General features: G+C 42.9%; 1 protein-coding gene across 10 annotated transcripts in view; it reads left to right on the plus strand.

The window, feature by feature from the left end:
• Positions 1 to 17,254, plus strand: part of PRORP (protein only RNase P catalytic subunit) — an 87,601-nt gene that overhangs the window by 15,074 nt on the left and 55,273 nt on the right. For all 10 annotated transcript variants that reach the window (XM_050953896.1, XM_050953898.1, XM_050953902.1 and 7 more), the window contains one exon: positions 6,118 to 6,225. In XM_050953896.1, coding sequence (XP_050809853.1) covers positions 6,118 to 6,225 — 108 coding nt within the window. The remainder of the gene's footprint in view (positions 1 to 6,117; positions 6,226 to 17,254) is intronic.

Consider the following 17,254-nt stretch of genomic DNA (forward strand, 5'->3'; position numbering starts at 1 on the left):
CTATTATTTCTCTGTAATCCTATTTATTTAAGCTATGAAACAAACTGCAATAAAGTTTATATGAAAGATGATTGACCTCAGTGGTGCTGGCGTGTGTGCTGTACAGTTCAGTTCACCTTGTAGTTCATATTAGAAATGTTAACACTCTGAGTAACCGGGCATGCTTATCTGTCATTTCAGTTGTTATACAGTTAACACATGAAACCCTATTATTCATATTAGTTGCCATAAGTAGGAAATTATTGACTGAATTTGAAGCTATAGTGATAGCTCGGTATGGCCCTGCAGGGTTTTCTTTTTTAGCCAAATGAGTGTGTTGTGCTCTGCAATAGCTTAGTGTGCTCTTTTTTCTTTCTTTTTATGATCAAAATCAGAGTTCATACTATCTTCTTTCCAATTATTGGTCAATAACCAGAGCTTGAAAAACTTTTCAGGAAACTTGTTTGTGATAGCTCCTGCCAAAGCACTTCTTGCTCTAGCAGGTTGTGAGAGGTTGGACCCTTAAAAATCACATCCTCCTGATTATCATCCAGTTACCAAACAATTTAGAACTTTATAGGTTAATGACAATATTTTCTTAATTCCACCCTTAAACCTATTGGCACCTAGTTCAGACCCTGAACCTTTTGTGTAATGTGTTTCCAATGGGTAACTCCACTTAATAAGTTGGACTGCATATTGCATAGTAACTTTAGTTTTCACATGATGGAAAGATACTGGAACAATCAAACTTAAACAATCAATTTGTAAGCACCTAGAGGATAATACAATTATGAGAAATAGCCAGTGTGGATTTGTGAAAAAAAAATTATGCCAAACCAACCTAATTCCCTTCTTTGGCAGGGTTACTGGCCTAGTGAATAGGGGGAAGCAGAAGACATGATATATCTTGATTTTTAGTAAGGTTTTTGATAGTTTCACACCAGATTCCCATAAGCAAACTATGGAAATGTGGTCGTGATGTATTTACTATGACATGGGTGCACAACTGGTTGAAAGACTATATTCAAAGAGTATTTATCAATGGTTCACTGTCAAACTGGGAGGGCATATCCAGTGGTATCCCACATAGTCAGTCCTGGATCCGGTTCTATTCAATATTTTCATTAATGATTTGGATAATGGAGTGGAGAGTATGCTTATAAAATTTGCAGATGATACCAAGTACTTTGGAGAGCAGGATTTAAGCACCTTGACACATTGGAGAATTGGTCTGAATTCACCAAGATGAAATTCAGTAAAGATAAATGCAAAGTACTGCAGTTAGGAAGGAAAATCAATTATACAACTACAAAATGGGGAATAACTGGCAAAGTGGTTGTACTGCTGAAAAGGACCTTGGGGTTATGGGGGATCATAAATTGAATATGAGCCATTATGTGATGCTGTTGTAACAAAGGTTATTATCATTCTGGAGTGTATTAACTTGAGTGTCTGTAAGACATGCGAGGTAATTGTCCAGTTCTACTCAGCACTGGTGAAGCCTTGGCCTACTGTGTCCAGTTCTGGGCCCACAGTTTAGGAAAGATGTGGACAAATTCAGGAGAGTCCAGAAGAGGACAAAAAAAATGATAAAAGGTTTAGAAAACCTGACCTATGAAGAAAAACTAAAATATATTGGGTATATTTAGTCTTGAGGAAAAAAAGATCGAGGAGAGGCCTGATAACAGTCCTCAAATATGCTAAGTGCTGTTATATAGAGGATGGTGCATGTCTGCTGACGGTAGGACGAGAAGTAATGGGGCTTAATCTGCAGCAAGAGAGAGACTTAGCTTAGATATTAGGAAAAGCTTTCTATGAGGCTAGTTAAGCTCTAGAATAGGCTTCCAAGGGGATTTGGAATCCCTGTCCTTGGTGGTTTTCAAGAACAAGTTGGACCAACATCTGTGAGGGTTGGTCGAGTTTACTTGGTCCTGCTTCAGTGCAGGAAGCTGGACTTGATAACCTCTCAAGATCTCTTCCATTCCTACATTTCTGTGATTCCGTTACTTCAAAGGGCAGCACTGTGTAGAGAACATTATATCATTTGTCAAGGGTCAGAGATGAGATTAATTATGGCAGAAGTCTAGATTGAAGTGTAAATGTTTCACTTCTCTAAATAGGTGCAAATGGAAAAAAGTGCTTTGGCATTCAGGAGCAGCTCAGGTTGTAATAAAATACTTAGATTATACACCAATGTTACAAATGGTTGTCATACAGAGGCACTTCACTAGCTCTTCTGGCTGCCTTCCCCAACCCACCAACACCATCTTGGTCTTATTCAAAATGAATCACGGGAACTTACCAAGTTTGTGTAGGCACTAGGTAATTTGTTCCACTGCACCATCTGGATCAGACTTGATAGAAACAAAGAGCCGGGTTTCATCAGCATATGGAGCACATTGCAGTCCATGTCTCCCTAATAACCAATCCTCCAGTGACACCTCTTAGGAAGAAGCTTTTTCCATACACGTCAACAACATCTTCTGATCCATAGTGCAAAAGGCTGCTAATAGATGTAAAAGAATTAACCTGAACACTTTTTCATTGTCAGTTTCTAGGGCGAAATAATCAAGTAGTGCCACCACCACAATTGTTGTCTCATGACCAAGCCTATATGTGATAGAGCTCATGCAAATTTGAGGAATCCCAAAACTCTTATAGTTTTCTGGCTGCAACCCTCTCTATGACCTTTCCCAAAAAAGGGAGATTGGAGAGTGGTCAGTTGTTAAAATTGTTAATGTCAGGAGTTAATTTACCCTGTTAATCTCAATCAACATGGAACCCAATACCTTCACCACCTGAACGGTTTAATTAGTGATCATGGTGTGAGGATGATGAATTCTTCAACTCAAATGTATTGTCCAGACAGCAGGCGCATTAGTGTCTCAAGGAAAATTTGAAAAGGGATGTCTCTTCAATAAAATATATCTATGTATCTTTATCTGCTCTGTCTCGGATTCTGTTTTTAAGTACAGCATTAACCTGCACTTAAAAAGGGATGTCCTGCTGCAGTTGAAGTCAGTGGCAAAATTCCCTTTGACTTCAGTAGAAGGAGGATTGGCACCTAATAAAATGTCCAAAAAATTTCTCCCAAGAAGAACTATTAATAATACTATTAATGGCATGAAAATGGTTTCTTGAGTGGACTGCAGGGGATACCCAGAATAGTTGCAAAGGTGTGTTCTTAGTAACAGGTCACACAGCAGTTTCCTAAGAAACAAACTATACTTGTGTGGCTAGTTCTACTTTCCTTTTGTGTTGGAGATATGCAGGAGGTTATTAGAGGAGACTGATGACACACGAGTTGATTGGGTTCATTTTGGAGACACACTTGCAGTACATACTTTCATGTTCCATAATCCGAGGGATTTCCCTGCGTGTTTGTTATCAGGTAATTTCTCTTCCGAAGGTTTAAAATATACTCTGATGATGCTGATGTTTTCAGTATATTGCTCAGGTTTATCAGGGACTAACTTGGAATATATTTCAGAATAGTGCATGATGTACCAGCAACTGAATACACATAGAAGCCTCTATCTGCTGAGGATTTTCTGGTGATTACATTACAAAAAGCTTGCCATTAAACACTAATTAAAAACTGGGCTAAAATATATGTAAATCCACTGATTTCAGCTGAGTTTCTCTTTTTCCATATCAGCAGAAATGAAAGCTGACTCTAGCACACTGCAATGGTTGGTGAAAGGGACATTGTCAATTTCAAAGCCACATTTTTGTCTGAAATTGTTTTACTTGCTATTGTTACAATAATCTCAGCTGTAACCTGTAACTGAAAGCAATGAGAGGAAAAATATTTTTTCTCTATTTTCGTAGTTTTTGTTCTATATTTGACAACTTTTTGAGTGTAGTCATTTCTGTGTCTGTTTTCCTGTCTAATCAGTCAGTTTTCCTCAGTTATTTGTGTGGATTTTTCACAAAGCACAACAGGAGAGAGAAAAACTTAAAAAAAAAAAAAAAAACACCCACAAAACTCAAAATGGGTGATTGTAAAACCCAAAACAACGTCACTGGGGACTCCAGGTCACACATAGTCTGAAATTACTTTTAAAAAACTGATTAGATTTCACATTGACAGCATCCTAGGCAAACTAGGGTGGTAGATAGTGTTACTTACAGATGCTGCATGTTCTAGTGTATGAATCTGGTAGAACTACAAAGCATTCCACAAAGATAATGCTGTGCCATTCCCATAGTTTCAAACAGCCCTATTTAGTACAAAGCCTCCCCATATCTATGCAACTGCCATGTCCTATGGCTTGCTAACCTGTGCAGGAATGCAAATACTAGGACTTGTGAGGGGAGAGGTGTGTGAAGACCCTTCCCCACATCTTGTGCAGCTGCAAACCCCACTCCAGAGCCTGGCAGCTGCGCCGCAACACCATCCAGAACTGCCTGGGGAAAGCCATCGCACCATGCCTGAGGGAGATCTCCATGAACGGCGCCATCCCCGGTACCGACAGCCAGCTGCGACCTGACATCGTCATCACCGACGAGGCCCAGAAAAAGATCATCCTCGTCGACGTCACGGTCTCCTTTGAGAACAGGACCCTGGCTTTTAGCGAAGTCTGAGCTCGTAAGCTGGAAAAATACGCTCCCCCGACCAACACCCTGACAGCAAAGGGGTACGAGGTGTAGATAGACGCCCTGATCGTCGGAGCCTTGGGTGCCTGAGACCCCTGCAACGAGCGTGTGCTGAGAACCTGCGGGATCGGTCGACGCTACGCACGACTTATGTGGTGCCTTATGGTCTCATACACCATCCAGTGGTCCAGGGACATCTACATTGAACATGTCACCGGTCACCGACAGTACCAGGAGGCGTGAGCCAGAGTGACATCGCTCTTTGACTACGAGAAAATGACCGAGAGACTTTGTCCGTTGGACCATATGAACTGGAACCATAAATTCACTGAACATTAAATCTCACCAAATGAGAGTCAACTCATCCTCATCATCGTATCCACTCATTATACTCCACACCTGAACATAGCCATTATACGAACTTCATACCCTCATATCTCAGTGTCTGTACTTTGACCCATCAACCTTTTACCCCCAATTGAGGATATTGCAGATTATTTATTTCTTATGCCACCCGATCTTAAACCGAATTTCGCAGCCCTTGATAATCTGTACATTATTCCCTGATAACCAGAAACTTCTATGCTTAAACTCTGTACTGTTCACTTTTTTTTAAAACATCATCTTAATAAAATTTTTAAATCTATTGTCATTCATGACTGAATTCCTCCTCTGTTAAATGCTACCCATCCCTGTATGCAGTGTTGTTGTCGCCATGTTGGTCCCACAGGATACTAGTGAGAGACAAGGTGGATGAGGCAATATTTTTTTATTGGACAATCTTCTGTTGTGGACAATCTTCTGTTGGTGAGAGAAAAACTTTTGAGCTTACACAGAGCTCTTCTAGACTGGTCTGATGCAACAATGATTTCCCTTTGGCTAGAAGCGTTGGAGAGATGGCTCTTTGATCAGCCATTTGGTGACATTTCTGACATAGCAAAGTTCTGTATTTACCTGCTTTAAAAGCTTTGTGTATGCCTTACAACCAGAGTAGTAAGCAAATATATCAACAAGAATCTCTTATTTAATGCTTTACTTTCAGAGATCTCAAAGCTCTTTACTAAAGAAGCTAAATAGTGTTATTCCCATTTTGCTGATGGAGAAACCGAAGCATGGAGTGGCAACGTATCTTGCCCATGGTTACACAGCTCGTCAATGGCACACAGCTGGGAATGGAACCCAAGTCTCTTATTTTCTTTTTAAATGAAATTAAAAAGCTGTACCCAGCTTTGAAGCTTCTGTCAGATTTTGACTGACCTACCTATTTTTGTCAAAAAATGTTCAGTTTATACTGTGAGTTTAAGAGGGGTAGAAACTGTGGCATTTGTTCAATCGTAAGAAAAGAAAAATGTAATGGAAAGCATCTAGTACATTGTTAACATCCCTTGAAGGTGTTGCAGCAAATATTTTGTTAAAGATATCAAAGGCAGAAGACGATAGTGAAGTGAGAGGTTTAGGTTTTTTTGGGCTTTTTCAAAAAAGCTTAAAAAAAAATTCCTGTTTAATATATTTTTTTTTCTTTTCTCCTTCTTCTAGGAACTTGAAGAATTTCAAAACTTTGTGGAAAATCATCCTCCGTATGATATTGTGATAGATGGACTCAATGTTGCCAATGTTTCTAACAAAAGGAACCAGTCTCAAACTGTAAGTGCAGGTTAATTATTCATAAGGAGTTACACTTTTCAGTACACTTAAGTGAGCATAAACCAATCACTGCCTCGTTTTATTACTTACCCTATCTTGCAAGTGATCAGCAGCATTTTTGTAGCACATGTTAGAGAAATCTTTTGAATTTGAATACTGAATATGTTAATGCAAATCAAGCAGGAGAAGATAATTATTGTAATACATAGCACTAGAAAAGAGAACCCCTGCTGATCAGTTTCCCTGTGTAGGCAGGAACTTAATGGCAGTTTAAATCTGTATCCTGTACAAGAACTTTCTTTCACTTCCTAAAGATTCTCAGTCTCAGGCTTTATCTGTACTTGGACATAGTTATGTCATTCAGGGGTCTGAAAAAAGTGCACCCCTGACCAACATAGCTATACTGACAAAATGTCTAGTGTAGCGGTGCTTGGCGAGCAGAATAAGTGCTGTTCTGTCAGCATAGCTAGTGGACATGAGTGGCATGTGAAGTTTCCCAAAGCCCTGCCTCCTCTGATGAAGGCCCCACCCCGGCTCTCAGTCCCCTCTTAATGGGGAGAGAGGGCGCTGAGGGCTCGGTCAGGGCCATGGTGGAGCTCATGACCCTGGCTGGAGCTCTGAGCCCGGAGCCCCTCTTTCGTTTTGTCCCTTCCCCTGCAGCTCCGTCCCCATTCCATCTCCACTCCACCACTCCCTTCCCCCTCAAGACCCTGCTCCACCCCCCTACTTGCTCCTCTTCCTCCTCTGCCATGTCACCCCCCTCTTCCCCCACTGTGGCCCCGAGACCAGAAAAGCTCTGTGCCATGGTGGAGGGAGATTTTTCCAAGGGCCCCAATTCCGCCTGTTTTCTCCATCCCACCTGGTAGCATGAGGTTTGGGGGGGCTTAGCCTCCCCTAGCCTCCATTATGCACCACCCATGCTAATGGAGGTGTTCTTACCAGCGTGTAATTGCCAGGGTCACCGCTGGTGTCCTTTAAAAAAATTGGCGCCACATTAGCTATCCTCCAGTCATTTATTACAGATGCTGATTTAAACGATAGGTTACAGATGACAGTTCATAGTCCTGCAATTTCTCATTTGAGTTCCTTCAGAACTCTTGGGTGAATACCATCTGGTCCTGGTGACTTGTTGCTGTTTAGTTTATCAATTTGTTCCAAAACCTTCTCAAATGACACTTCAGTCTGGGACAGTTCCTCAGATTTGTCACCTAAAAAGAATGGCTCAGGTTTGGGAATCTCCCTCACATCCTCAACCGTGAAGACCAGTCCAAAGAATTCATTTAGTTTTTCCGCAATGGCCTTATCATCCTTGAGTGCTCCTTTAGCATCTTGATCATCCAGTGTCCCCACTGGTTGTTTAGCAGACTTCCTGCTTCTGATGTACTTAAAATTTTTTTGCTATTACTTTTTGAGTCTTTGGCTAGCTATTCTTCAAATTATTTTTTGGCCTTCCTAATTATATTTTTACACTTCATTTGCCAGAGTTTATACTCCTTTCTATTTTCCTCACTAGGATTTAACTTCAGATGCCTTTTTGCATCTCACTGCTTCTTTTACTTTGTTGTTTAGCTATGGTGCCTCTGTTTTGGTCCTCTTACTATGTTTTTTAATTTGGGGTATACATTTAAGTTGAGCCTTTATTATGGTGTTTTTTAAAGTTTCCATGCAGCTGCAGGGATTTTACTTTTGGTGCTGTATCTTTTAATTTCTGTTCAACTAACCTCCACATTTTTGTGTAATCCCCTTTCTGAAATTCAGTGCTACAGTGTTGGGCCTCTGTGATGTTTTCCCCACCACAGGGATGTTACATTTAATTATATTATGGTCACCATTACCAAGCAGTTCAACTATATTCACCTCTTGGATGTGATTCTGTGCTCCACTTAGGACTAAATCAAGAATTGCCTCTCCTCTTGGGGGTTCCAGGACTAGCTGCTCCAAGAAGCAGTCATTTAAAGTGTCAAGAAACTTTATCTCTGCATCCCTTCCTAAGGTGACATGTACCCAGTCTATAGAATAGTTGAAATCCCCCATTATTGTTGAGTTTTAATAGTGTCTCTAATCTCCCTGAGCATTTTACAGTCTCTGTCACCATCCTGGTCAGGTGGTCGGTAATATACCTCAACTCCGATATAATGCTGTCCTTGTGGCTGCCGGTGGGTGCTCCACTAATTTTAAGTCATGGGTGCTCCAGCCCCCATGGAATCAGAGCCTATGCCCCCGGTAATTCAAGCTCTGACAAGTACTATGGAGTTCTACTCTCTCCTCTTCTATTCCTGCAAGAATTGTGAAAAATGCCACCTTCCACCCACTTCCCCTTCCTCTCAGATGAGGATCTGCCCACAGTAATCCATGCATTCATCACCTTGTTGCCGGGCTACTGTAGCTGACTCTACTTGACTAACTGTGGTAGCAATGCACACACTCATCTTATTCAGAATACAGCAGCCTGCTTCCTCAGTAGGGAACATGGCCAGAAAGCTGGGCTCTGATCCCTCCTTTGGCTCCCAGCCCATTTTCATTCCATTCAGGGTTTTAGCCTGATCTTCAAAGCTGTCAGTTTGTCAGAACTCAGATACATCAGTGACCACCTCTCTATTCTGTTCCCAGGGAGCACAGAAAGCTGTGCTCCCTGGGAACAGTCCCACCCACAAAGACTAGGATGAAGTGTGTAGGAGTCACCACAGAGTGTGTTCAAAGATGTGGAGTGAGCTCTCAGAATCTGACACTTTTAGGGCATGCTGCAAGACTCTCCTCTTTGATAAAGATTTTCTCCTATAATTGGAATGATAATTTTTTAACAGTAAATGAAATCTACTGTAAGTTGTCTACCCATGCTTGAGGAGAGTGGAAGAGAAGACTCAAGGGCCACTAGGATTCTTGCTACACAGCCCTGATGTACTTGAGAAGCACTTTGATACTGTAGAAAAGCCCCACCTCCCTTGCATCCAAAGTCCCCCTGCACCCAGACCCCGCTGCTGAGCCCCAGCCACTCTGCTTTTGGACCCCTGTTGAGCCCCTCCCCCCTGCATCTGGACTCCCACTCCTGCACCCAGACCACCCTGCTCTTTAACCACCACCCTGATGAGCTCCATCCCCCTTACACCTGGACTACCTCAATGAGCTCCCCGAATCTGGATCCCCACCCCACTGAGCCCCAACCAGCTGCACCCAGATCCCTCACCCCACCAAGCCCCAGGCCCCCAGCACCCAGACCTCTGTGCTGAGTCACCCACACCCTGACCCCCCCCTTCAAGCCCCATCCCCCCACACCCAGACCCCCTCTGCTGAGCCCCAACCACCTTCACCTGGACCCCCTGCACAGTCCCATTCCCGCTGCACTCGGAACTCCCCACCAAGCCCCTCTGCATCCAGATCCCTCTCAGACTCCCCACCGGGCTGCCTGCATCCAGATTGCCACACACAGAACCCTCTCACCCCACACCTGGGTCCCCCCACACTAAGCCCCTCCACACTTGAATCCTGCCAGGCTCAGCCTGCTTGCCTCACACCTGGATCAGGGGCTAGGGCTGGGCATGTGTGCAAGAGTCTGTCCCTTTTACTTGCTAACTTGGTGAGCCTGGCACGGAGGGGCAGGGCCCCAGGATATATTCGGGGCAGGCCCAACCCTTGCGCTGTGTCAGGGTGCAGTCTCGCCTCCGAGTCATGTCTCGGGCGGAGCACTGCAGGGTGATCTCCCACCTTTGTGCAGCCAGTGGCCTGTGCTCCCCAGTGCTATGCTGAAGCCTTCACATAATTTATTGACAAATAAAAATACAGCATTTTGCCAAATTTTAAAATATTGTGCTCAGCATTTTTATTTTTTCTGCTCAGCATTTTTAATTTTTTGGCATAGAATTCCCTCTGGAATAATTTATAACCACATCCCCCAGCCCAAATTTGTCTGATATTACTGTATGCAGATTTTCAGCTCTTCAGACTGTGTCTTTTATTTTGTCTGTAAAGCACCTGGCACACTTTAGATGCTCTTTAAATAATAATGTGAGACATTGCTGTATGCAAGAAAAAGAATGGGGTTCAAGTTACTATAAATCAGGGGTAGGCTACCTACGGCATGTGTGCCGAAGGTGGCATGTGAGCTGGTTTTCAGTGGCACTCACACTGCCTGGGTTCTGGTCACTGGTCCAGGGGGCTCTGCATTTTAGTTTAATTGAAGCTTCTTAAACTTTTTAAACACCGTATTTACTTTACATACAACAATAGTTTAGTTATATATTATAGACTTATAGAAAGAGACCTTCTAAAAATGTTAAAATGTATTGCTTGCATGTGAAACCTTAAATTAGAGTGAATAAATGAAGAGTTGGCCCACCACTTCAGAAAGGTTGCTGACCCCTGCTATAAATGATCACCTTAGTGCATCGTCAGTCGTTATTTAAATATTAATAGAATGTCTTTTTACTGTGTGAGATTTTTGTAAGATTTTATATTTATATTTAGTGACTAAATATTTTGCTAGTGGATATTGTATTATTGCCAAAGAAGACCACAGTTTACCCTTAAGTATTCATGTGATTAAACCCCAAAACAGTGATACAAGGTTTCTCCCTTTTTCTAATTACCTAATGTCTATGATTCCCTTCTAGCATTTGGTAGATGTCTTGGGAAATGCCTGCAATGTGTGGTGAGGGGAAATTTCTCTCTAGAACAGGATGGATAAAACAGCAAAAGTTGAGGAAATGACTAAATTAATTGCACTGACATTTCTAACATATTTTGACATTTAGGAAATTTACATGAATAACTGTAAGTAGCCCCCAGACAGCTTATATCTTCATTTGGTCAGCAAGTCAGTGGAGTTGGCAGCTGTATAGAAACGTTTTGGAGCAATTTCTCTGATGTATTAGGCACTAGCAGCCTTCTCTTTTTACCAGTTTTTCTTCAACAAATGTGTATTGTGGCTATTGCAAAGAAAATTCCAGGAACAGGATTTAATTGTATACTCATGTTTTGGGAAGTTCTCTGGCAGAATACCATGAAAACAGCATTCATGCTGCTATGGATAAAGTGAACATGTACACATAAGGCACAAAATCCAAAAATCCAGGCCTCTATGTTACAAGTGGCTCTACCTCCTTAACAATATGACTTGATCACTGTTAAAATCTTTCTCTAAATGAGCAAAGTCAATAACCCTTTTTAAACCACCGCTACACCAGCGTCACGTCGCCCACTATGGTCTCATCCGCCACGCCAGGATGTTAAGGCGGAAACACTCTGACGAGAGGAATGGATATCTGTTATAATCCCCAACCAGTCCCTCGTTGCCAGCCCCACAATTGGCCCACCTGGTTTTGATCTGCCTCGCTGCTAGTGGCCCCTATTGAACAGGTTTCAGACCGAGCAAGGTCTCTGTGCAGTCAACCAGTATCGCTGGGGCCTTCGTGACAGCCCTTCGTGCAGCTGCAGTGCAACACATATGATGATGCGTATTGTTGATGAATGCCTGCTGACTAGGTTCAGCGGTGGCCTAGAAGAACTGCATCATGCCACTGAAGATGCCGTCGCTTGGCTAGATGACTATGCACACACTAAATAAATAATCCTTATGAAAAATTGCTGTTCTTTGTATAAACAATGGAATAGTCTCTTTATATAAAAAGCTGTATTTGAATAGAAATAGAACATTTGCTGACTCTTATTGTTTGATGTAAACTGCTATACCTACAGATGTTAGAATCATTTCCTTATAGAAGGACGTCAGAGAATGCGTCTGGCTTTTGGATTATATGGCATATCTAATTTCCGGTGTCAAATTAAAAACAAAATCTCTGGCCTCACTTAAAAAAAAAAAAGTTTGTGCTATATCTTTTGCAATTTTGTATGCATCGCTGAACACTTCAGTTTAATGCTTTGCATAAAGCAGACTTGCCTTGATGACTCAGTGTTTATAAGCCGTTGTCTTGGTTTTTCCTTGTACTAGTACAAACACTGATATCTTCCAGTTTGATTAGGCGAACCCTGCGAAGAGATGATTCATGCTATGTCACGACTTTGTCAATAATCCTTGTCTCCAGATCTACCTAATAACGTTAGTCCTTAGAGAGCATAATAGAATTTTGGCACTTGCGTCGTGACACTGTGGTACCTCCTAACAGTGCCTCTACCTTTCGCCTAGTAAAGCTTAAGAGTCAAGAGAGACTAGTAGTTTGCATTGATTAGCAGAACAGAAACTAGTTGCATAAGTTTTAGAAATGTGTTCCTGTATACTAATGTTATGCACTTTCTTATGTAAGTGTTCCTTGCAAGGGGGTGGCCAGCTGGAATTTTCTCTGCAGTATTGTGAGTTTACCCTGATGTGTGTCACTTGTCACTGGTCCTTAAAATTAGAGGAAATAATGTTTAAAAAATTGGGAATAAATACTGCAAGATACTGATCACCCTGAACTTCTGTTTAAGTTGAAGGAAGCTGAGGACACTTAGCACCTCACAGGATCATGCCCTTGGAGGGCCTGGGGAAGGAGAAAAAAATAAATATTTTTCTGAAGCCTACACAGTAAGAGGTAGGCAGAGTTACCCCTTTCAGATAGTCCCTGGCTTTGGGAATGAAGCTAGGTAGAGTTACTGGGGGTTTGTCTAAACTAACAGTTTGCAGCAAGCTGTGTGGGCCCTCCTGTCATCTACTAATGTTCTCTACTGCTGCACTTTGATCTATCTCACTTTGAAACAGGAGAAGATCAAAGGGCACTAGGGCATTTTAACGTGCAGCAGCAGGGTGCACATGAACATTTAGTACATAGCAGGCTAGTGTGGGGGTAGAGCTATACCTTAGCTTGCTGCAAACTAAGTGCTCATGTAGATAAACCCTAAGTAAACTACCAGGCCCAAGAGTATTTATAAACATGCATTCCTACTCCTTCATCTTATTATTTCGGGTGCCAGGTAAAGCTGAAAAATACTGTGTACCACTATGGGAACAGTATATTTATTTAAAAAAATAAAGGAAAAATGGTCATAGTTGTCTCTGCTGTTGGAGAAATTCAATCAGAGAACTTCCCATTTCCTTCACTCCACCACATACTGTTGGGAAGTCCATTCTCGGATTGAGGTTCCCGACATTCAGAGGCAATGTCAGGCAATTTGACGTGGCCACTCTGTAAATCTCTTCTCTAAAATCAGAAAACCCAGTTGGGGCACTTCACATGTGGCCTCCACCCTCTTAGGGTATGTCTGCACTGCACAATAAGCGTGGGTCTGTGAGACCTGCGCTTGTAGACTTGGTGTTTCCAAGCCTGCGCTTCAGTGTCCACAATTCATTATAAACCTGGGTTTACAATTGCTGGACACAAGTCTTGTGGTCATGCTAATGCGTCCATACTGCATTACACAGACCTTCTGACTCAGGTCTGCGGCTTGAGCTGCAGCCACACTGCAAAGTGACAGGGCTTGGATCCAATTCACAGTGGGACTTGGGCTGTGACCCATCTCCATAGCACTGTCCTAGGACTCGAGTCCTGAGTGCTTGCCGACCTGAGTCAGGCTGATTTGTTATAGCAGAAGGATTTCTTGTGGGCTCAAACGTGATTTAGAGCCCAGGCTTAGAATGCAAACTTTTTGGGCCGAGGGCCACATCTGGGTGGGGAAATTGTATGCAAGGCCAGGGCAGGGGGTTGGGGCCCGGAGAGAGTGCAGGGTGTGGGAGGGGGTATGGTGTGCAGGAAGGGGCTCAGGGCAAGGCACTGGGGCAGAGGAGGGGTGCGGGTATATGAGGGGGCTGAGGGCAGAGAGTTGGGGTGCAGGAGGGATGTGAAGTGCAGGAGGGGGCTCAGGGCAGGAGTGCAGGAGGAGTGCGGACTGTGGGAGGGGGCTCAGGGCAGGGGGTTGGGTGCAGCAAGGTGCTCAGGGCATTGGGGTGCAGGAGGGTTGTGGGATGTACAGGGGGGTTCAGGGCAGGGAGTTGGGGTTCAGGAGAGATGTGTGGTGCAGGCAAGGGGCTTAGGGCAGGGAGTTGAGGGGCGGGGTGCAGGGTGCAGGAGAGGTTCAGACTCTGGGGTGGCAGCGGCACACACTGGAGCCAGGGCAGGCTCCCTGCCTGCCCGCCCTGTCCCCAGCCCTGCACTGCTCCAGGAAGCACTGCAGCCCCTGGGGGAGGTGGGGCAGAGGGGTCTGCGTGCGCTGCCCTTGCTGCGCCTCCAAGTACCTCCCCCAAAGCTTCCATTGGCCGCGGGTCCCTGTTCCCAGCCAATGGGAGCTGCGGGGGGCGGTGCCTGGAGGCAAGGGCCCTGGGAGCTGCAGGGACGTTGGACCGGCTGCTGCTGAGAGCGGCGCAGGGCCCACGGCACCATAGGGGGTAATCCCGCAGGCTGGATCCAAAGCCCTGAGGGCCCAGATCTGGCCTGTGGGCCGTACTTCGCCCACCCCTGCCTTAGAGTTTGTCTTCACCACTGCGTTTGAAATCGATGGCAGTAATCTCAGCTCCTGGCTCTAGAGACTGGCTCACAAGATTTGTGCTACTGTGCTAAAAACAGCAGTGTAGATGTTATAGTGCTACTGTGCTGAAAACAGCAGTGTAGATGTTATAGCTCAGGCTCTGAAATCCACCTCCCATCCCTGGGCTTTAGAACCCAAGGCCAAACATCTACACAGCTTGTTTTAATGCCTCAGTGCAAGCCCAAGTCTGTAGACCCATGCTCTGAGACTCACTGCTGTGAGTTTTCAAACTAGAGCATCTCCTGCTGACAAAGCACTGTCCACACTGGCGCTTTTCGTTGGTAAAATTTTTATTGGTCAGGAGTGTGTTTTTCCAACAAAAGTTTTACCAATGAACATGTAGTGTAGACATAACCTAAGTGTCCAGCAGCCGTATAGTCACCCTATATTTCTGCCTGAAACCCACCATGTTTAAGTTGCTCTTGTTCATTGACCTTAGCCTTTGTGTATGACAATAGCAAGCTATAGAACAGGAATTCCCAGGCAGCCCGTTCAGGGCGGAAGTTACGTTATATTGTATCTTTTGTACGCAAGTTTGGGGTTGAGTAAAGCAGAGGGGAGTTGCCTTAATGAATCATAGTTGAATAATCTCTGTTCCTATAGCAACACTTCATTGTTACTTGCAATATATGACAAAGAGATCTTCCAAATCTGGTCTGTAAAATCAGATATCAAATAAAGGATCAGCTGAACTGGATGACTATCACTCTTGCTACTTTAGATCAGTTTTGATTAGTTAGAAACTGAAGGACAATTTTTATTTAAGCATTTTTTTTTTACTTTCCTTGGGAAGCTAGTTTAATTCAAGCAGGCAGAGGCATGGTACTTCTACCCTGAGAACAGATGTGTTGGACCTCCAGATACGAAGCCTTGTTTTTTGTGAGCTGTATTTCATCCTCATAAGTGGTTTGTAAGTGGCATCCCTTACCGTTGAGCAGTAGTATTAAAATTCTGGGAGGCAGTCCACAAGCGCATATCCCTTTCACAAAACAGTCTGCAGAATGAAAAAGCTGAAGTATCCCTGTTTCACACAGGGTGCAAGATTATTCTGTCTAGTAAGACATTTTACTTGATTCAAATGGGGAATGCTTTCCTTGGAGCCACCATGGAGATAAAATGTACAGAATCCTATGAACAATCACTTAATACATTCATTCTTCTGAGGCAAGATTTTTTCAGTTGTGTGAAGAGCAGGCAACATATTGGTTCACACTTTTGTGACTTATCTATGGTGTTTTGGTTGTTCGGTGGTAGAAATGGAAAAAGAAACAAAAGAGCTGGAAGCAAAACCAGTTATTTTTTTGGCAACATTTCAAGACAAAAGAAACTGTAGGGCAGTATTTAAGATGACATGGGACTCAGAGTCCAAATTGCGATTTTTTCAGTCAAATTATGAAATCTGAATTTTTACACAAAGAGATAATTAACAAAAGGCTCAGCCTAATGACATGGTTAATCATTGTGGTTAACCCCAGTTTGACAACATTTGTTCTTTCACGCCAGGCTGTTCTCTGCTTGGGATGTTAACATGGAAAAGGCACTCGTATAGATAGATGATGGAATCAATCTTAATTGGGGTTATTTAATGTGCAGACAGCTTTTAAACAAACTCCTGTTAAAATCAAATAAAGCCCTCTACTGTTCTAAATCCAAGTCTGTTTAGAAACTAAATATTATAAAATGTCTGGAATGAGAGAATTATTTATCTAGCTCCCATATGGATTTGGAAGGAAGAACACTGACCAAACCGAATTGAGATCTGTTTGCCATGAATATGGTCCTGTTGAGAATGTATTAGCCGGAGACCATACAATGATAATAGAAAAACACACAAAAATCATTTCTCAGGTGTGGATTCTGAAAAATGAAAATTGTAAAAGCCAATTAATCACCATTAATAGACCAATCCAAATGAGTTCCTACTCTGTATACTGATTATGAAAAATGATTATGCTTTCCAACATCAGGTTCATATACTTGGACCAGATTCACAGGTGATGTGTAAGATGGTGCAAACAAGTCTGACCACTTCTGTACTTTTAACAGATTCCCTTAAATCCACTTAAATAAATTTTACCACCATATATAGGAGCCTAAAAGTTGATGTAACTTAAACACCAAAGAGCCAAAAGACTGCATTTTAAATTAGCATGGAATCTATTTGAATGTATACCTCCTGCCTTGCCACTAGTGTCTAGATTACATCAGCTTAGGTTCCATTACACAGTGTTAGAAATGGTACAAGTAAGTTTAAGGGAGTGTGCTAGAGCACTGGTTCTCAACCTTTCTAGACCATGGTACCCCTTTACGGAGTGTGATTTGTCTTGCGTACCCCCCAAGTTTCACCTCACTTAAAAACTACTTGCTTACAAAATTGGACATAAAAATACAAAAGTGTCACTGCACACTATTCATGAAAAATTGCTTACTTTTTCATTTTTACCATATACACCTCCACCTCGATATAACACTGTCCTTGGGAGCCAAAAAATCTTACCGCATTACAGGTGAAACTGCATTATATAGAACTTGATTTGATCCACTGGAGCGCACAGATTCCCCTCTCCCCCTCCCCCGA

This window comes from Gopherus flavomarginatus, chromosome 5 (assembly GCF_025201925.1).
Source record: "Gopherus flavomarginatus isolate rGopFla2 chromosome 5, rGopFla2.mat.asm, whole genome shotgun sequence".
Classification (NCBI taxonomy): domain Eukaryota; kingdom Metazoa; phylum Chordata; order Testudines; family Testudinidae; genus Gopherus; species Gopherus flavomarginatus.